Here is a 20,664-nt window from a genome sequence, read left to right as displayed (position 1 = left end):
ATGTAACCAAGGGAACCTACCCATAGAGGCAGCTTGGGCTTTTTCCTCTTTCGTCATCTGGTCAGTTCAGATCCTCCCTAAACCATGAACGGGGGTGGGGGGGGAGGTACTATTGTGGTAGATGCCATGGCGGGTGTGGGCCTCCTGGTTGCTGTGCCCACAGGAGGCGCAGTCGCACTTGGAGACGCCCCCCCATCTCACTGTGGATTGTTGCTGGGCCCACTCAACCTTATGATTGGTCGTTATGACAGGACTCGGTTCCTGATGGGTAGTGACAGCTGCGTGGTCACTTAGTGTCCCATGCTCAGGGGCTCTTTCTGTATTAGGGCCTAGAAGTGTGCCAGAAATTGGCTTTCAGAAGGCATTTAGTTCTGTACCCCAGAGGGCATGGCCTCGTGCCAGAACCCCAGGGGTCTATTTGTGTTTCTCCCACCAGGACTGGTCACAAACTCTACATGGCATCTGCCTCACCACTGAATGGGCTCTCTGTGATCCCATTTCTTTCTCGGTTGGTCTGGCTTCTCTCATAAACCTGGAGCATCTTCCAGTGTCACCTGCCAACAAGCGCTCCCCTCATCTACTAGTAGCAACTTAAAAGATCCCAGAGAAGTTTCTCATTGGTTCCACTTGGGTCACGTGTCCACCCAAGGATATGGGGTACTATGTTTAGCAGTCTTTTCTAGAACTACATATATAGAAAGCTGGGAAGCTCAGTTCCCCAAAAGAAAAGCAATATTATTTCTAGAGAGGGGTAATGTGTGATATTGGTATTATTATTACTAAACGCATCAACATAAGTTAGGCGTATTTTCCTAACTCCCATTCCCCTTGGGTGAAATAGTGGCTAAGGGCTGAGGCTCTGGAACTCAGACTGCCTGAATTCACACTCTGGTCCTACCACTTTCTTCTACCTGTGTGACATAAGGCAAGTTGCTTAACCTCTCTGTGCCTCAGATTGCATATCCATAAAGACTGAATGAGGTGGTACACATGAAGTGTGAAGAATACCTCCTGGTGCCAGCCAGGTGTTGAGTTGACACTAACTGTTACTGTTGTCGGAGGAAAAGCTGGCAGTGCCTAGGAACCCTGTGTGAGAGAAGATGGGAACCAGAGCCCAGGGGAGCTGCTGCGCCAGACAGGGAAGCAAGCACCCAACGCCCGCCACCTCCCGAGCACTGGTGGTGTGCTGAGCATCCCCTGGGCCAGACCCAGCGCCAGGACTCCGAGTGTGTCAGTTAGGAGAGGAGGTGGCTCTGGGGAGAGGAGGGGTGAATGCACCCCAGACAGCAAGGGTCCTGGCTATCTCTGAGTCCTGGGGGACCAGCCTGGACCAGGACAAGCCCCCATAGGAAGAGGACAGTGCTTTAGGAGTTCCTCCATGTGGCGCACCCTGGATTCTTCAGCCTGGGACATAAGTGTCGTGACATTTGTGTGTGTGCAGTGGGGTAGGAATGGTTTTAAAACAGGCCTGGTAGATTTTGATGACGTGGGTTACTCCCTTGAACAGCTTATTTATAGCATCACAAGCATGGGTCTTCAGCATTCTCACTCACTTCCGAGAGTTCTGCTTTCACCGTTAGTCCTGCAGGTGCATCCCCAGCCATGGTCCGTGCGCTCCAGGCATGCGCACTCACCTGTCTCCCCAGGAAAGTCCCACAGCATTTCCAGCTGAACGCAGGCACGCGCCTCCTTCTGCTTCGAACCCGCCCTCCTTCCCACTTCCCTGCTGCCATGAACCACAATACATTCACCAAGTCACCCAGGCTCAGACCCCAACTCGTAGCTGACACCCCTCCGCACCCTCCACCCGGAAGCAGGCTGGTCCTCCCTTGCTGTGGTCTCAGATCCATCCATGCCCCTCACACCTGTGGCTACTACCCGGGTCCCCTGGTAGCCACTCATCCTCAGTTCCGTCAGCACAGGAGCCGGACTCACCATCCAGAGCACCGCTCCCCTCTCCGAAGCTGCTGAATGCTTCACTTGCGGACCCCCATTATCTGAGCCGAATGGCCCTCACGTGACCCCACACATTCTCCCTGGACCACCGAGTTAGGCCCTATCATACTAGCAGGACAGGCCAGCCAGGAGGACGTCCCCAGTGATGGAGCATGGTGGTGGAGACAAAGGAACCGGTTGCCCATAGAAACAGGGTGGAATCTCCCTGTTTGAGGCTCACACTCAGGAGGCCATTCCCTGGGCTGAGATGATTAACAGTCGTGAGTGGCGCCAGGATCAGTGACTCAGACAGAGACGGGCCCCTGCAGCAGGGTCGCCACACAAAGGCAGTAATTCAGGGTTTCCCAGCCCCCTCTGTGCCCCACACAACACCCAGGGCCTGTGGGACCCGCCTGTGCCCAGTGAGAAGTGTGAGTGAGGCCAGGTGCTCTTCTCTGCCACGTGGCTCTTTCTACCCCGTTCTTGTCTCTCCATCTTGTTTCTCTGCCTTTTTGTCTTTGACCGCATCACTGGCATGGGCGATATGCTGATCTGAGCGCCTCTGATGGGAAGCTAGCTGGGAAGATGCTGTTTGCTCTTACATTCAGTGTGGCCATCAGATCTACCTGGTTGAAGGAGCTGTTCTCAGGGAAGGCACAGGGTGGGGACCCACAACTCCACAACAGCTGTGTCATGGTACCTTAGGAGCTTGTTAGAATTATGCGGAGTCAACCTACAGAGAAGCTGGCCAGGCCCCCAAGTGAGGACGGAGTTGTCTGCCGCACAGAGGGCAAAGGGCTGTTCAGCCCTTCAGTTGAAACTGTTAGTGGTTGGAGCAACTTCCAGAAGCAGCTGGAGATGCAGGGTGGCTGTCTGCAAACACCTGGGTCGGCGCGGGAAGTGGACAAACAGGATGTAGACCAGGACCCCGCTGAGCAGAAACAGGAAGATGTAGAGGAACTCCGTCTGGGGGTGGTCAATGATGGGGGCCAGCACCAGGTAGAGAGAAGCCAGGAGCATGAGGGCAGGGATGGCGGTGGGGACCTGCAATGGGCAGAGACCTGGGTGACCGAGAGGGGCCTGGCAGGCGGTGCCTGGCCCCTGGCTCTGTCCCCGCGGCCTGGCTTCCTGTTGCTTCAGCCTGCCTCCAGCTCCTCCTCCTGTCCCTGCCGTGATCACAATGCCTTGCCTGGCCATGGGAGCCACCTACTGGGCTACAGGGGTTCCTCCAGGGAGCAGAAGCTTTGGGACCAGCCCGATCCTCTCTGTGCTCTGTGAATCCAGCTGTGTGCGTGCCTCCTCCTGCATTTGTCTCCTGTTATTCTGCCATGGGGTCCTCCAGAGGAGAAATGAGTCCCCAGCAGGCCTTGTGATTCAGATGTCCCTCACTCCCCCCCGCTTCAAGAAATACAGAAATTCTATACCAGCGATGACAGTGCACCCCCCCCCCCGACATTCTTTCTCTGGGTCCTGAAAGAGGCTGTAGTCAATGACCTGCCTCATGCAACAGCCTAGGGTGCAAAAGCCCAATGTCTACCCCAAGTGTACCTTGTAAGGGCGGGGAAGATCCTTGTTCTTCATCCGCAAGTACAGGAGACAGCTGATGGTAGTGCCGTAGGTGACCCAGGCAAGGAAGCTGAAAGGCAAGCTTGAGCCACTCACTGCCTGGCCCGGCCGCAGGCTGGCATGCGAGGTGCAAACCTGGGGCAGAGGAACAAGCTTGTCCCCGGCCTTGCAGCCACCTCCAGCGTCCCTGATCCATGCTGACAAGGACAGAAGGCAAGGCTGGGGCACTGAGGTCAAGGATGCACCAGAGGGTGAGCATTGGCCCTTCTCCCACCTCCTTTCCCTCCTTTCCCGCACACGCAGCCACCATGCAGCTCCTGATCAAACCTCTGACTGCTCCTGGCTGACCAGAGGACAGCTTTCAAAGGGAGGAAGGAACGTCTGTCTTTCCTGTAAAAGAGAGTCTGGTAGACTCTCAAGGAAGCCTGTGCTGTTCTCAGGGACCAGCACCTTCACAGACAGTCCCCCCGCCTTCAAGTTGGTGAATGGTGGGCACTGAACGCCCAGACAAACCCTGGCATTTGCTTTCCCAGTGTGGGTCACCGAGAGGCCAATGTAGGCCTGATGAAAACTCCATCTATCCTTGGAGGCAGGGTCCCAACCTGGCCATCTTTTGAGGCCGTCAAGACCAAATATATTGGCCCTGGCTGGGTAGCTCAGTTGGTTAGAGCATCGTCCTGATGTGTCAGTGTTGCGGGTTTTAATTCCCTGCCAAGGCACATATAAGAATCAACCAATGAATACATAACTAAGTGGAACAATAAACTGATGTTTCTCTCTTCATCCTTCTCGCTCTCTCTCTCTCTCTCTCCCTCCTGCTCCTTTCCTCTCTCTCTGAAATCAATAATCTAAAAACAAATAAAAAGCAGAGATATTGGGTCTTAGTAGAGCTGAAATGAGTCACAGCACCCCACTCTGTGCTGGGACATTCTCAGTCACGCTCCCCACTCTCAGGCTGGGGACCCCTGGCGGTCGCTACGGATTTGATTTTATTCTCTCCACAGAATGATTTTATTCGTTCTCATGGGAAAAAGATAAGAAAAACCATGTCTGTTACTTAATGTTCTGAAGAAAGTTCACATAGAGCACTGCATATCCTGTTCCAGAAGGTTCGTTACACTTATGACAACAAAAGAAGAGACACATAATGCTTGAAGAATTACTCTGAGAACTCCCTCTGCACCCAGCCGTTCTGCTTGCCTCTTGGTATAAGGATCTGCCCGTTAAACCTGCTTCGAACAAGGCTGCAAAATTACAACTGGGTAGCACAGTAGCCTGTCACCTCTGCCCCGGGCAGGTGGTAAAGGGGGTCAGATCATCTCCCCACTTTCCTGCAATCACTGATTGGCTTGGCTGTGGGTCAGTCCTGAGTTCAATTAGAGATCTGTTGGGCCAGAGGCCAGAATACAGTCCAGAGGAAAAATCACTCCAGAGCCAAGGGCTGCAGTAGTGTGAGTAAAGCCTGGACATCCTTTAACGTCATCTTAGTGACAGAATAAAGGAACAAAAACAAAAAGGAAAGAAAGAAAGAAAAAATTGACAAAGAAAACTCAAGCCTTTAACTTGTCTGCCTCTTGGTGAAACATTGGTCTCACTGGATTTTTTCTAAACAGAGCAAGAGAGGAGGGAGCCACATTTAATTTTAGGAACAGCTGGTGGAGAATGGCTGAAATGCGTGTGCATGTGCAGGGCACCTGAGCCTGGGCTTCCAGAAGTGTGTGTGCGTGTACATATACATATATATGTATATATAGGGTATATAAGAATATATATATGACTTCCAGAAGTGCACATGTATATATTTATATGCATTTGCACACACGTATCAGTGTGTCCACATAGGGGCCACAAGGTACTCAGTCTGGGAGGACAGTCTCACTTGCCTCAGGAAGTTCACGATGGTGCTGAAGTCTCCCGGGATGACCAGGACCAGAGCCACCACCGCGGTGAACATCAGGGCCGGAGCTGGTGTGAGGCGATGCACGTGAACCATGGACAGAAGCTGGGGCTGGGGAGCGAAGACGGGTCAGGCCACCCCCGGGAAGCTGGCCACCTTCCCCTGCCAGCACGCCCAGCCTAACCGTCCCCAGTCCCCGTGGCTTCCAGTGCAGGCCTGTGCCTGGCCTCGGGTAATCAGGCTCAGGGTGCAGGTTGAGGGGCCTGTCCCTCCCGACCAGCCAGGACCAGATAGCTCAGGCTGTGCGGTTGGAGCACGGGGGCTGAAGCAGAAGCCTGGCCAGGTCGTTTGACTTTCTATGGCTCACCCCTGGGACAGGCCCGCAGGACAGAGGTGGGGTGGTGGAGAGACAGAGAAGGATGGAGTTGAGGGCAGGACAGGTGTGGCTGGAGCATGGGGAGAGACAGTGGGTTATTGTGGTGGACTGTTTTATTGCTCAGCAAACGCTCAGTCTTCATTGTATTTTCCCATCCGTTGATGTTGAGCTTGGCCAATGAAATGCGAGAGGAGTGACCAGCAGAGGCTCTACATGTGCTTGTGTGCTTTTGCTTGGTCTCTTGAGCCCTGCTATGGCAAAACATGGCCCCGGACTCACAGTTGGAAGGAGAAGACCCAAACACAAGCCCAGCCCGAAGCAGAGCCACGGCTGACCCATCAACTCATGGCAATGGCGACATGAAACCTTTGCTGTTGTCAGCCCCTGAGCTGTCAGGGTTGTCTGTAATTCATTGTTGTTGCAGCAGAAGCTGTCGGAGTGACAGGGAGTGCCCCAGGGTAGTGGCCCAGAGGGTACACATTGGCTCTGCTTCTGTGACTCCTCCCCCTGCCCCCACACCACTGATGTGCACAAAGGTCCCCATCGCCTACAAGTCCACAGTGATCCCCACTGTGACCTCCCAACACCTGGAGCAAAGGGACCGGTGTTCACATGCAGATGCCTGGAAGCCTCAAGCCCCATTCTATGCAGGAGAGGGCTGCGTGTTAGAGGGAGGTCCTGCTTCGGGCTAAGGCTGGGCTTCCCACAGGAGAACGCTTAGCTTGTAGTCCTACCCAGTGCCCCGCCTGCAGCCCCCATCCCCTCCCCGACCCATACCCCTCATTCACCATGTGGCCCTCTCTCCCAGCCACATAGCATACACGGCTTCCGCTGAAGAACACTCCGTTGGCAGAGCCGAAGGTCGATAGTGTGACAGCCAAGGGCACCAGCCAGGCCCAGGCCCCGAGAACCTGGTTCCTAGGACAACAGAGGGATCAAGGGAGGGAACTCCAGCAGCAGCCTGGAAGACTGCCAGAAGGCCCCACCTGGAAACCAAGCAAGCAAGACATGAGAGCGAGGTGAAATTCACCAGAGGCATTATCCTTCCTTGTCCCAGTCGATCATCTGCCCAGTGGCCTACGGACACGCCACATAACTTACCCCCAGGTCACAGCCATAGCGTCAGAGAAAAGGATTTCGTTGGGTGACAACACTAGCAGGTAACTGATGTTGACCAGGATATACAGGCCTGTGACCAACAGGATAGCAATCATCAGCGCCCATACCAGGTTCTGCTGTGGAGTCAGAGAGAAGGAGCCCTGTGTTAGCCGGTGGGGTCCTTCTCAGGCCCCTCGGCACAGCACGGAGCACATCCTGGCTACAGGCATGTGCCGGGGACTCTGTGCTGAGAGTTGAGAGCCGTCTCATGGCCGTTAAGCCAGCCCAGAGGGCAGAGAGAAAAAGATTGCAGTTCTCATAAGAATCAAAAACTCCTGCCTGACCAGGCAGTGGTACAGTGGATAGAGTATCAGACTGGAACGTGGAGGACCCAAGTTTGAAACCCCGAGGTCGCTGGCTTGAGCACAGGCTCACCAGTTTGAGCTCAGGGTCACTGGCTTGAGCGTGGGATAGTAGACATGACCCCATGGTCGCTGGATTGAGCCCAGAGGTTACTGGTTTGAAGCCCAAGGTCACTGGCCTGAGCCCAAGGATGCTGGCTTGAGCAAGGGGTCACTAGCTCTGCTGTAGCCCCCCAGTCAAGGCACGTATGAGAAAGCAATCAATAAACAACTGAGGTGCCACAACAAAAAATTGATGCTTCTCATCTCTTTCCCTTCCAGCCTATCTATCCCTATCTGTCCTTCTTTCTGTCTCTCTCACTTAAAAAAAAAAAAAAAGAATCTAAAACTCCTGCAGGGGAACAAGAAAACAAGTAGCCCATCCAAACAAATATATTTATAGCAAGGAGTTAACATCCTAGTGACTGAAGACTCCAAATGTTCCAAAGGCCTCCTAAGGGCCCATGCAGACCCATCCCCCACCAGGGCAAGGACTAACCAGCCCCAGATTCGTAGGTGGGTGAGCCATGCAGGACTGGCCCCTTTCCCTTTCCTAAACCACACTACTATGCCCTGTGGTGGCCCCCAGCTTTGCAAGTATGCATTAAGTATCTACTACAATGTTCTAGAGCAGGGGTCCCCAAACTACGGCCCGCGGGCCACATGCGGCCCCCTGAGGCCATTTATCCAGCCCCCGCTGCACTTCTGGAAGGGGCATCTCTCTCATTGGTGGTCAGTGAGAGGAGCATAGTTCCCATTGGAATACTGGTCAGTTTGTTGATTTAAATTTACTTGTTCTTTATTTTAAATATTGTATTTGTTCCTGTTTTGTTTTTTTTACTTTAAAATAAGATATGTGCAGTGTGCATAGGGATTTGTTCATAGTTTTTTTTATAGTCCAGCCCTCCAACGGTCTGAGGGACAGTGAACTGGCCCCTTGTGTAAAAAGTTTGGGGACCCCTGTTCTAGAGGGAACTAAGTCAATAAGCATGGCTTCTGGCTAGCAGTTTGACCTCAAAACCACATGTCCTTTCTAAACCTTAGTTTTCCTGCATGAAAAATAGGATGATAACACCTACCTTGCAGGATAGCAAAATGAGACCTTGGGGGTGACACTATGAAGTTGTCTGCTCATTTGTGAAGTTACTAGTTATATAATTCCATGACCTATTCACAGTAGACAGTAGTTGGCATTCAAGTCCCATGAGTACAGAAAGGGAGCCCCTGTTTTCAGCCAATTTTTCATGGTTTTAGTTAGCTCAGATCACAATAACCAAACTGCTGATGCTCATGGACTCACCTGTGGGTTCTTGAGCTCCTCCATCACATAGCTGACACAGTTCCAGCCATCGTAGGACCACAGGGCATGGTAGAAAGCCATGCTGATGCACCCAGTTCGCTGCGTTGTATTGTGGAAGGCAGACAGAAGGGCTTCGGTGCGGCCTCGGCCCTGGCCTAGCACCACCACGCCACCCCCCACGATGACCAGCAAGGAGAACACTTTGGCAACCGTGCACACGTTCGTCAGCATGGTGGACGCCCGCGAGCTCCAGCTGTTGACCAGCGTCAGCAGCAGGATGCAAGTGGCTGCCATACCCTTGAGCGCCGCCTGGGGCAGTGAGGAGCAGCCTGCGTAAAAGGGGGCCACTGCGTACTTGGCAAAGCTCAGGGAGACGGCAGCGATGGCAGCGGGTCGGCCCACCAGCACAAACGTGTAGATGACCAGGAAGGCTGGCAAGGAGCCAAAGGTGCGCAGGATGTAAGCGTACTCCCCCCCAGATTGGGGAACCAGGACCCCCAGCTCAGCAAAGCACAGGGCCCCCAGAATGGTCAGGAGGCCACAGACTGCCCAGACTACAAGACTGGCCCCAGGGCTGCCCATGTAGACCAAGACCCCCTGTGGTGACATGAAGATGCCGGAGCCGATCATACAGCCGGCGATGAGGGACACGGCACTCCACAGACCCACCTCCCTCCTCAGCGTCAGCCCCTCGCCCCCCAGCTCCTGCCTGGCCACCCCCTCGCCACCACCTCTCTCCTGACTTCTCTCCATCTCCGGACGTCAGCAGCCGCGTGTGTACCAGAGCGGAAGCAGATTCCCTACACCTGTCTGTCCTGTGCTCTTCCTAGGGAAGTTAATGATTACAGCGCCTGAGGAGTCTTGACCAGAGGCCAGAGCGCCAGGGCATGGCGTTTGGAAGGCTCTGAGCCTTCACTGACCTACCAGCCACTGTCCAACCCAGAGCCCAGGACAGGCATTTGCAGAAGCTCTTTGCCAGTGCAGCCAAGGACAGGTCAAGGAAAAAGGGGTTCTAGCAGAAAACCCTGTTGCCCAATTCCATGCAAATGTGTGGAATAACAGCTGGATGAGTGTTCTGTGCCAATGGCATGATTGCTGAGCAATTGCACATTCAGAGCCTAAGAATCTCTATAGCAATTTTATCAGCCAAGCACTAAAATCCCCATTTTCTCAGGATTCCATTCAAGCTGTATGAGCCCTACTCTAAAGAACCAAGATGATCAGTGAGGAGGATCCACACACTGCAGGACAGAGCTTGTTCCCCTACCAAGAAGGGCGTGTGGGCAAGCATACAGGGTCTGGAGTAGACTGTCTGCATTCACATCCCAGCTCCAGTCCTTCGTAGATGTGTGACCTGGGACAAGGTCTCTGAACCTCACTCGTCTCAGCTGTCAATTACAATACCCACCAGATAGGGTTGTACAAAAGATTAAATAACATAGCGTGTTCAAAATAGCTAGAATAGTGTATGACACATAACAAGCTTTCCTTAAATGTTACCCCTTACTGCCTGACCTGTGGTGGCACAGTGGATCAAGTGTTGACCTGGAATGCTGAGGTTGGCAGTTTGAAACCCTGGGCTTGCCGGGTCAAGGCACATATGGGAGTTGATGCTATGCCTCCTGCTACTCCCCCTTCTCGCACGCACTCTCTCTCTCTTCTCTCTAAAATGAATAAATAAATAAAAAATGTTAGCCTGACCAGGCGGTGGCTCAGTAGATAGAGTGTTGGACTGGGATGCCGAGGGCCCAGGTTCAAGACCCCGAGGTCACCAGCTTGAGCGCGGGCTCATCTGGTTTGAGCAAAAAGCCCACCAGCTTGAACCCAAGGTCGCTGGCTCCAGCAAGGGGTTACTCGGTCTGCTGAAGGCCCACGGTCAAGGCACATATAAGAAAGCAATCAATGAACAACTAAGGTGTTGCAATGCGCAACGAAAAACTAATGATTGATGCTTCTCATCTCTCCATTCCTGTCTGTATGTCCCTGTCTATCCCTCTCTCTGACTCACTCTCTGTCTCTGTAAAAAAAAAAAATGTTAGCCATTACTATCTGGCTAGGACTTCCACTAGTTCCCTAGTGTCAGATATATGTATATATCTATATATCTGAATATTATATTTATAGATTATAAACTTAATTTAACAATTGCATTTAATCTATGAATAATGTTCATTTCAGAATATAGTATATAACTTTTTTATTGATCCTCCCTTATACTTTTAAAACTTTGCTTATAGAATGTTTACTAGTATTGTTAGAGAAAGGTAAGTGAAATTCACTAGCATGTAGGGTAAAAGTTCTGGCACTCAAAGCAGAAAGGTACTTGCAGTCTCCCAAACAGACTAACCTAGCTCAAGTCAGCCACACGGGCTACTTGGGTCTCATGTACATGTGTAATCAATAAAGCTCTTGACAGAAGCAAGGAGCTTAGTTGTCACTGGTTCCTAGGGTGTCCACCCTGCCTCCTCCCCTTGCTGCACACAAAGCCTACCAGGCATACGTCCTCAGAAAATGTAGAGCTATCTTCTTCAGAAAACTCCTGACAGGAACCCCTCCAAGATTCAGGGGGTCCTTCCCAATTCCTGACCAGTAGGAAGAGAGAGAAGAGGGCAGAGAAGTAGATAAAAAGTAGATAGAGCCCTGGCTGGTTGGCTCAGTAGTAGAGTGTCGGCCTGGCGTGCAGGAGTCCCGGGTTCGTTTCCCAGCCAGGGCACACAGGAGAAGCGCCCATCTGTTTCTCCACCCCTCCCCCCTCTCCTTCCTCGCTGACTCTCTCTTCCCCTCCCACAGCCAAGGCTCCATTGGAGCAAAGTTTGCCCGGGCGCTGGGGATGGCTCTATGGCCTCTGCCTCAGGCTCTAGAAAGGCTCTGGTCGCAACAGAGCAATGCCTCAGATGGGCATGCTGGGTGGATCCTGGTCGGGCGCTTGCGGGAGTCTGTCTGACTGCCTCCCTGTTTCCAGCTTCAGAAAAATACAAAAATACAAAAAAAAAAGTAGATAGAATAATTAAAGGGTCCTGACAAGGCAGCGGTGCAGTGGATAGAGCATCAAACTGGGACACAGAAGACCCAGGTTTGAAACCCTGAGGTCACCAGCTTGAGTGTGAGCTCATCCAATTTGAGCACAAGCTCACCAGCTTTAACCCAAGGTCGCTGACTTGAGCGTGGGATCATAGATATGACCCCATGGTCGCTGGCTTGAGCCCAAAGGTCGCTGGCTTGAGCAAGGGGTCACTTGCTCTGCTGTAGCCCCCCTCCCCCATCAAGGCACATATGAGGAAGCAATCAATGAACAACTAAGGTGCCACAACGAAGAACTGATGCTTCTCATCTCTCTCCCTTCCTGTCTGTCTGTCCCTATCTGTCCTTCTCGCTGACTCTCTCTTTGTCTCTTTAAAAAAAAAAAGGAAAGAGGGGAGGGAAGGAGGAAAGGGAGGGAGGGAAGGAGGGAGGCAGGGAGGGGAGGAGGGAAGGAGGGGAGGAGGGGAGAAGGGGGGAGAGAAGGAGGGAGGAGGGGAGGAAGATAAGAAAGAAGAGCACCCTAGAGGCTCAGGAAGGAAGCTCACCGCCCCCCACAGTAACTGAGAAGTCTCTAATGCACAGTGGCTGAGCGGTCTCTAACGCACAGTGGCTGAGCGGTCTCTAACGCACAGTGGCTGAGCGGTCTCTAACGTACAGTGGCTAAGCGGTCTCTAACGCACAGTGGCTGAGCGGTCTCTAACGTACAGTGGCTAAGCAGTCTCTAACACCCTTGGGTGTCAAACCTCCCCTTCTGCAGGCACAGTTGCTGGCAGGTGCTCTGAACGTTACCCACCTGCACTGTCTGAGAACAGATCATGATACTGCCCTCACCTCTGACATCAGTGGCAAGTTTGGGGGTTCCCAAGATCACTCTTATGTTCAATAATTTGCTAGAAAGACTCACAGAACTCAGCAAAAGCTTCTAATACCTGTTATGTTTTATTTCACCGAAAGGATACAGAGTAAAATCAGCCAAGAAAGGAAGGACAAAGGGCAGAATCCAAGAAGGTTCCAAACACAAGGCTTCCAGTTCTCCTGTCCCTGTGGAGTCAGGAGCCTTGGTGTCCACCCTCTACTGGGGTTCCATCACATAGACATGGTTGACTGCTCACGTGGTTGACCTCAGTTTCCAGCCCCTCAGGAGGTCAAGCTGATATTTCATGACCCGGAGTTCACATCCAAAAGGCTCCCAGTTGAACAAAGACACTCTGATCAAGCATGACATTCCAAGGACTTAGAGATTACCTCCCAGAAGCTGAGGGCAAGGGCCAGACCTCTCAGTTGGCAAGGTTTAATTCTTCACCACTTAGATGTGGAGGTCCCTGTGACCCGAGGAACATTATGAGGACCTAAAACTTGTTTCTAATGACTCACCTTGTCAAGCAGTGGCTAAGGAGGAGGACACTCAGGTTAGGGATCTGAGACCAGCAGGAATTGGAAGGAAGAAGGAATCAAGTGGAAGTGGAATGGGGAAGGGCTCATTTCAGGGTTTTCCTGGGTGGGGAGAACTGGAGGCTTTTAGGGTCTATGGGCTTTAGTTAGCAGCTCCAGCAGCCCTTCCAGGGCCTGATACAGTGTGGCTTCCAGCTCTAGGATCAGGCCTACTTGTGAGGATAGGACCCTCCAAAGCAGAGCCACCCCATGTGACATCCCTGTGCTGCCACAGCAGGTGACAGGAGTAGCTGATGAGACCTGGCTGAGGCTCAGCAGAGTGGATGCATAGCAGGAAGAAATGCAGTGTCCAAGAACAAGAGAGCTGTGTTTGACATCACTGTGGTTTTTACAGATCCTCATTAGCTCAATTTCCCATCAATAAAACAGGGCTGACAATTCTCTCACAAAAGTGTTCATGAGAATAAAATGGAAACTCTTATCTGCTATCGTCCTATGGAGATGAATGAAGTTATGTTAACAACAAAACTCCCATTTCCTGCTCTTGCCCTATTGATCATGCATGATCTCCTGGCCCCTGCAAAGCCTTCTCAAGTATATTGGGGAATTAGGCAGTCTCACCTGTGCTCAAATCAGCCTGCCCACCTCGGTCTATATATGGCATCCATTCTCTTCTGCTTCAACTCTCCCTGGCACTGCCTGGACCATACCTCTTTTTGTAAAGGGCCGGATAGTAAATAATTCAGGCTTTGCAGTGTGTACAGTCCTTATCGCAGCCCTGGCTGGATAGCTTGGTTGGTTAGCATCAGCCTGAAGTATAGTCCTTATGGAAGTTTCTCAGCTTTACCATTGCCATGAGCAAGGAGCCATAGACAATGTTGTCAATGAAAGAGTGTGGTTGTGTTCCAATAAAACTTTATTTATGGGCAATGAAAGTTTAATTTTACATAATTTTCATATGTCTCAAAATATTTTTCTTCTGATTTTTTTAAACTGTTTTGAAATGTAAAAACCATTCTTAGCTGACAAGCCACTGGAAAAAATAAAAGGCAGTAGGCCAGATCCATCCCACAGGCTGTCATTTGTAACCCCTGCCCTATACTCATGACACTCCAGTGAGGACAATGAAAGAATCTGGAAAGCAGCAAGAGAGAAGCATGGTAATTCATCTTGTACAAGTGTTCTTCAGCAAGATGAACAGCTGATTTCTCAGCAGAAATCACAGAGGCCAGAAGGCAGTGAGATAACATTAAAGTGTGTGTGTATGTGTGTGTAGGGAGAGTGTATTTGTCAGCCAAGAATTCTATACCCAGCAAAACTCTTCTTCAAAATGAAAAAAAAAAAAGAAACTAAGACATTCCTAGATAAGCAAAAGCTGACATAGCTCATCACTAGTATACCTGTCCTTCAAGAAATGCTATAGGGAGCCCTGGCCGGTTGGCTCAGCGGTAGAGCCTCGGCCTAGCGTGCGGAGGACCCGGGTTCGATTCCCGGCCAGGGCACACAGGAGAAGCGCCCATTTGCTTCTCCACCCCTCCGCCACGCTTTCCTCTCTGTCTCTCTCATCCCCTCCCGCAGCCAAGGCTCCATAGGAGCAAAGATGGCCCGGGCGCTGGGGATGGCTCTGTGGCCTCTGCCCCAGGCGCTAGAGTGGCTCTGGTCGCAACATGGCGACGCCCAGGATGGGCAGAGCATGGCCCCCTGGTGGGCAGAGCTTCGCCCCTGGTGGGTGTGCTGGGTGGATCCCGGTCGGGCGCATGCGGGAGTCTGTCTGACTGTCTCTCCCTGTTTCCAGCTTCAGAAAAATGAAAATGAAAAAAAAAAAAAAAAAAAAAAGAAATGCTATAGGGAGCCTTCAGGCTGAAATGAACAGAATAATTAGTAACTCAAGTCCACACAAAGAAAATAACACTGGTAAAAGTATCAACATAGATAAAGATTAAAGATAGCCTGACCAGGCGGTGGCGCAGTGGGTAGAGCATCAGGCTGGGATGCCGAGGACCCAGGTTCGAGACCTCAAGATCGCCAGCTTGAACACAGGCTCATCTGGTTTGAGCAAAAGCTCACCGGTTTGGACCCAGGGTCGCTGGCTCCAGCAAGGGGTTACTCGGTCTGCTGAAGGCCTGTGGTCAAGGCACATGTGAGAAAGCAATCAATGAACAACTAAGGTGTCTCAATGTGCAACAAAAAACTAATAATTGATGCTTCTCATCTCTCCATCCCTGTCTGTCTGTCCTTGTCTGTCCCGCTCTCTGACTCTCTCTCTGAAAAAAAAAAAAAAGATTAAAGATAATACTAATGTATTTTGTTTATTTTTATCTCCTTTTTGTTTCTAATTTAGAAGACAACTACAAATGGTGCCATGGCACTAGATAGCTACGTGAAAAAGAATAAATTTGGACCTCTATCTCACACCATACACAAAAATTAACTCAACATGGATCAAAGACCTAAATGTAAGTGCTAAAACTATAAAACTTGCCTGACCAGGTGGTGGTGCAGTGGATAGAGTGTCGTCCTGGGACACTGAGGACCCAGGTTCAAAACCCAGAGGTCGCCGGCTTGAGCGTGGGGTCATAGATATGACTCTGTGGTGACTGGCTTGAAGCCCAAGGTCACTGGCTTGAGCAAAGGGTCACTGGCTCAGCTGGAGCCCCTCCCTCCACCCCGGTCAAGGCACATATGAGAAAGCAATCAGTGAACAACTAAGGTACCACAACTATGAATTGATGCTTCTCATCTCTCTCCCTTCCTGTCTGTCTCTCTCTTAGGAGGAAACAGACTGTAAATTTTTTTTTAATAAATTTTTATTAATGTTAATGGGATGACATTAATAAATCAGGGTACATATATTCAAAGAAAACATGTCTAGGTTATCTTGTCATTAAATTATGTTGCATACCCCTCGCCCATAGTCAGATTGTCCTCCGTCACCCTCTATCTAGTTCTCTGTGCCCCTCCCCCTCCCCCTAACTCTCTCCCTCCCTCCCTCCTATGTCCTCCCTCCCCCCACCCCTGGTAACCACCACACTCTTGTCCATGTCTCTTAGTCTCGTTTTTATGTTCCACCAATGTATGGAATCATGTAATTCTTGTTTTTTTCTGATTTACTTATTTCACTCCATATAATGTTATCAAGATCCCACCATTTTGCTGTAAATGATCTGATGTCATCATTTCTTATGGCTGAGTAGTATTCCATAGTGTATATGTGCCACATCTTCTTTATCCAGTCTTCTATTGAAGGGCTTTTTGGTTGTTTCCATGTCTTGGCCACTGTGAACAGTGCTGCAATGAACATGGGGCTGCATGTGTCTTTTTTTTTTTTTTTTAATTTTATTTATTCATTTTAGAGAGGAGAGAGAAAGGGAGAGAGAGAGAGACAGAGGAGAGAGAGAGACAGAGAGAGAAGGTGGGGAGGAGCTGGAAGCATCAACTCCCACATGCGCCCTGACCAGGCAAGCCCAGGGTTTCAAACCGGCGACCTCAGCATTTCCAGGTCGACGCTTTATCCATTGCGCCACCACAGGTCAGGCCCAGGGGCTGCATGTGTCTTTACGTATCAATGTTTCTGAGGTTTTGGGGTATATATCCAGTAGAGGGATTGCTGGGTCATAAGGTAGTTCTATTTGCAGTTTTTTGAGGAACCACCATACTTTCCTCCATAATGGTTGTACTACTTTACAGTCCCACCAACAGTGGATGAGAGTTCCCTTTTCTCCGCAGCCTCTCCAATATTTGCTATTACCCGTCTTGTTGATAATAGCTAATCTAACAGGGGTGAGGTGGTATCTCATTGTAGTTTTGATTTGCATTTCTCTAATAACTAATGAAGCTGAGCATCTTTTCATATATCTGTTGGCCATTTGTATCTCTTCCTGGGAGAAGTCAGACTGTAAATTTTTATGAACTTGGATTAGGCAATGGTTCTTAAATGTGCCACCAAAAGCACAGAGTACAAAGGAAAAAAATAGATAAACTGGACTTTATGAAAATTTAAAACTTTTATGCATCAGAGAACACTAGAAAGTAAAAGACAACCCACAGAATTTGAGAAAATATTTGCTAGTCTCATATCTGATAAGTGTTTAGTATTCAGAATATATGAAGAACTCATTAAAACTCAACCAAAAAGACAGACAATTCAAATTTAAATTGGGCAAAGGATTTGAATACACATTTTTCCAAAGAAGGTAGTTAAATGGCCATCATACACATGAAAAGATGCCCAACATCATTAGTTACTAGGTGTTAGGTTTAGATTCAGGGCTCCTTTAAATCCAAACCCCCTTTAAAACTCTTACTTCCCCTCACCCAGCTTTCTACTAGGGCAACTTCTTCAGTAAGCATCTCCCTTGCCCAACCTCCCCTTAAGCAACTCCCCCTACCCTGGGAAGGTTCTGAGAAATGTGCTTGGGACAAGGCCATCATGAGAGACCTGAGGGTTGAGAAAGGGAGACAGTCTGTAACCAAGGCCACAAACCAGGATACCAGGGCATGTCCGGGTGCAGGCAACCCCGTGCCAGCAAGTGCCTGCAGTAACCCCTATATCTAATGCTCTCTCCACCTTTTAAAATAAACTGTCCTTTTAGAACACACTAACCTCATGTTTTCAGTTTGTCCCCCATGGTTTCTGCCTTTCGTTAGGGAAATGCAAATCAAAACCACAATGAGATGCCTCTTCCCACTCATTAGTGTGGCTATATTTGAAAAATGGAAAATAAGGAAATGTTGATGAGGATGTAGAGAAATTTAAACCTTCATACATTGTAGGTAGGAATGTAAAATGGTGTAACCACTGTAGAAACAGTTTGCATTTCCTCAAAAATTTAAACATAAACTTACCATATGACCCAGCAATGTCATTCCCAGGTATATATCCACAAGTTTAAAAACATATGTTCACCACCTGACCAGGCAGTGACACAGTGGATAGAGTGTTGGACTGGGATGCAGAAGATCCAGGTTCGAGACCCCGAGGTCGCCAGCTTGAGTGTGGGCTCATCTGGTTTGAGCAAAGCTCACCAGCTTGGACCCAAGGTCGCTGGCTCGAGCAAGGGGTTACTCGGTCTGCTGAAGGCCTGCGGTCAAGGCACAATTGAGAAAGCAATTAATCAACAACTAAGTGCCACAACAAAAAACTGATGATTGATCCTTCTCATCTCTCTCCATTTCTGTCTGTCTGTCCCTGTCTATCCCTCTCTCTGACTCTCTCTCTGTCTCTGAAAAAACAAACAAAACCAACAACAACAAAAAAAAATATGTTCACCCCAAAACTTGTACACAAATTTTTGTAGGAGCTAATAGCCAAAAGATAAAAACAACCCAAATGTCCATCAACTGATGAATGGGTAAACAAAATGTCTCTCCATACACTGAAATATGATTCAAACATAAAGAGAATGCAGTGCTGATACCTGCTACTACGTGGATGATTCTTCAAAGCATTAGGCTAAGTGAAAGTAGCCAAACATATGGTACTGCATTCAAACCAAATGTCTAGAATGGGTCAGTCATAGAGACAAAGTGGATTAGTGGTTGCCAAGTTCTGAGGAGGAAGAATGAGTGCTTAATGCAAGTAGAGTTTTTGGGGGCAATGAAAATACTCTGAAATTAGTACTAATGGATGCACAATATTATGGATATACAAAACAACAACACTGAATTGTACCTTTAAAATAGTTAATATGTGAATTTTATCTCAATTTTTTATTTGAAAAAGATTAGCTGCAGGGCTTTAGAAGGGGTCTGTGCAGGTGAGGGGTCCCAAAGCCTGGGTTCTGTTGCCTTTAAGGGAAATCTGCCTCTGTACCCCAGCAACAAGGTAGCCAGAGTCCAGTCCTTCCCTGTGGTTGTCCTCCCCCGTCTCCCCAAGGGCACAGGCGGTGGGGGTGCTTACCCTGGACTGTGAGCCAGACTTCCCATCAATCAGCACTTCTGCTGGGAGAGCAGAAGTGCAGACATTCCCCTTGAGGCCAGGTCCAGCAATTGTCAGATTCAGGAGAGCCCCATCTGCTGGCCTTGGGCCCTCCACTGCATAAAGAACACCAAGTACCCAGAAAATGCCATGCTGTGGATGCATGAGAGACTGTTTATAAACACAAGCTTTTTATCTAAAACTAGCTAAACATTAACCAGTCCCCAGTGAGGCACAAATGTACCCTCCACCACGGCTCCTGAAGACACAGTGCTGGCAGGGCCATACAGATGAGCTGATCTAATACCGTCCAGCTTAATAGTGATGGCACTGAAGCCCTAAGCAAGGCAGTGAACGAACGCAGGCCCAGGGTACAGGGCTGGCTAGGGACTCCCGCCCTGCTGAGTGGAGAGGGCAGCCTCCCTGCCCAGCATTAGTGAACTGGGCTCCCAACGCAGCAGGTCAAGAGCCACGTATCCACAGTCGGACGGCGCTTCCAGAGATTTCTCCCTCTTCTGAGCATTAGTTGCTTCTGTACCCTCTGTGGCTCTTACAACCTTCACCTTCAATTTCTAATTACATGCTTCCTTCTTCTTTTTTTTTCTTTTTTAGCTTTTCCTCTCATCAGGTGAGCTCCTGGAAGACAAAACAGTTCTCATTTGCTTCCATAACTTTCGCAGTTGAGCTCAGCAAGAGTGATCAGGAAAATTTTCTGGAGGAATGAGAGAACGAGGGAGTGAGTGAATAAAGGATGAGTGAGCCAATAAATATACTGCTCACAAAAATTAGGGGATATTTCAAAATGAATATAAAGTGATAAAATATCCCCTAATTCTGTGAGCAGTGTATAATAGATGAGAGCTAAAGGAACAAATGACTAAGTATTAATAAGAAAATGCGTGAATACAAAAACTCCCCACTAAACTCTGAATCCAGAGAATTCAATGTAGAACCCTCTACAGAAGGAAATTCAATGTAGAACCCTCTACAGAAGGAAAAAAAAGAGTTCAGACTCAGTATTCTGGAGATGAGTGGGCATGCGTAGAGATCAATATTCTATAAAATCAATCTCATTTGCATCACCCCCCCAATCTGAACCAATGTAGAGGCAGGCAGCCCCATAAAAAAAATGCAGATTGCCCCTCTAGACTAGAACATTCTGCCCAGGTATGTCAGGTCACCAAGTTACAAGCTGTTACTTACCGTATTCCCCCATGTATAAGACGCACCTTAATTTTGGGACCCGAAATTAGAAAAAAATAAAAGTATTACATAAAGTTACTGAATTCAAGTTTTATTTATCATAAAATTCATACAACTCCTCATTACTGTCAAAACTCCCATCCATTAGCTTGTCCTCATCTGTGTCTGATTGCCTCATCCTCAGTTCCATCTATGGCATTTGAAATGGCACCAATCACTATATAAGATGCACCCAGTTTTTAGACCTCAAATTTTTTGAAAAAGGCTGTGCCTTATCCACGGGGAAATACAGTAGCTGTGCAAACAAAATGTAGCTTCTTTATTTTCTTTATTTGAGATCAGATAACCTCACCCTCCAGAGTGGGAAAATTTAAACTTGCTTATTAATCCAGCTTTTCTAGACAAAACAATCTCTAAACAATTCTGTCTCTTCGGATAAACAGCAGCTTGTTCGCATTTCCTCCCTAACTTGACTCCTCTAGATACAAGGGGGGTCTTCAGTGACTACCTAGCAATGGCGGCTAAGGGCTTTAGAAGTGTGATAAAGGGCATTGTTCT

The 20,664-nt window shown here is 49.3% G+C and overlaps 1 protein-coding gene across 2 annotated transcripts; it reads right to left on the bottom strand.

The window, feature by feature from the left end:
* Positions 1-2,688: 2,688 nt before the first annotated feature.
* On the bottom strand, positions 2,689-9,326 carry LOC136308654 (b(0,+)-type amino acid transporter 1-like). 2 transcript variants are annotated; one of them, XM_066236230.1, is made up of 6 exons: positions 8,574-9,326; positions 6,876-7,009; positions 6,563-6,692; positions 5,385-5,509; positions 3,484-3,571; positions 2,689-2,979 (listed from the first exon to the last, which is right to left on the bottom strand). In XM_066236230.1, the coding sequence occupies exons 1-6, from the start codon at positions 9,324-9,326 to the stop codon at positions 2,746-2,748; spliced, it is 1,464 nt and encodes a 487-aa protein (XP_066092327.1). In that variant the 3' UTR covers positions 2,689-2,745. The 2 variants fall into 2 exon arrangements, with proteins under 2 accessions (XP_066092327.1, XP_066092328.1); XM_066236231.1 differs by having other exon boundaries at positions 6,876-7,006.
* Positions 9,327-20,664: the final 11,338 nt, after the last annotated feature.

This window comes from Saccopteryx bilineata, chromosome 6, assembly GCF_036850765.1.
Source record: "Saccopteryx bilineata isolate mSacBil1 chromosome 6, mSacBil1_pri_phased_curated, whole genome shotgun sequence".
Classification (NCBI taxonomy): Eukaryota; Metazoa; Chordata; class Mammalia; order Chiroptera; family Emballonuridae; genus Saccopteryx; species Saccopteryx bilineata.
Note: the sequence above shows the minus strand (reverse complement) of the source record. Positions and strands in the feature narration are given on the sequence as shown.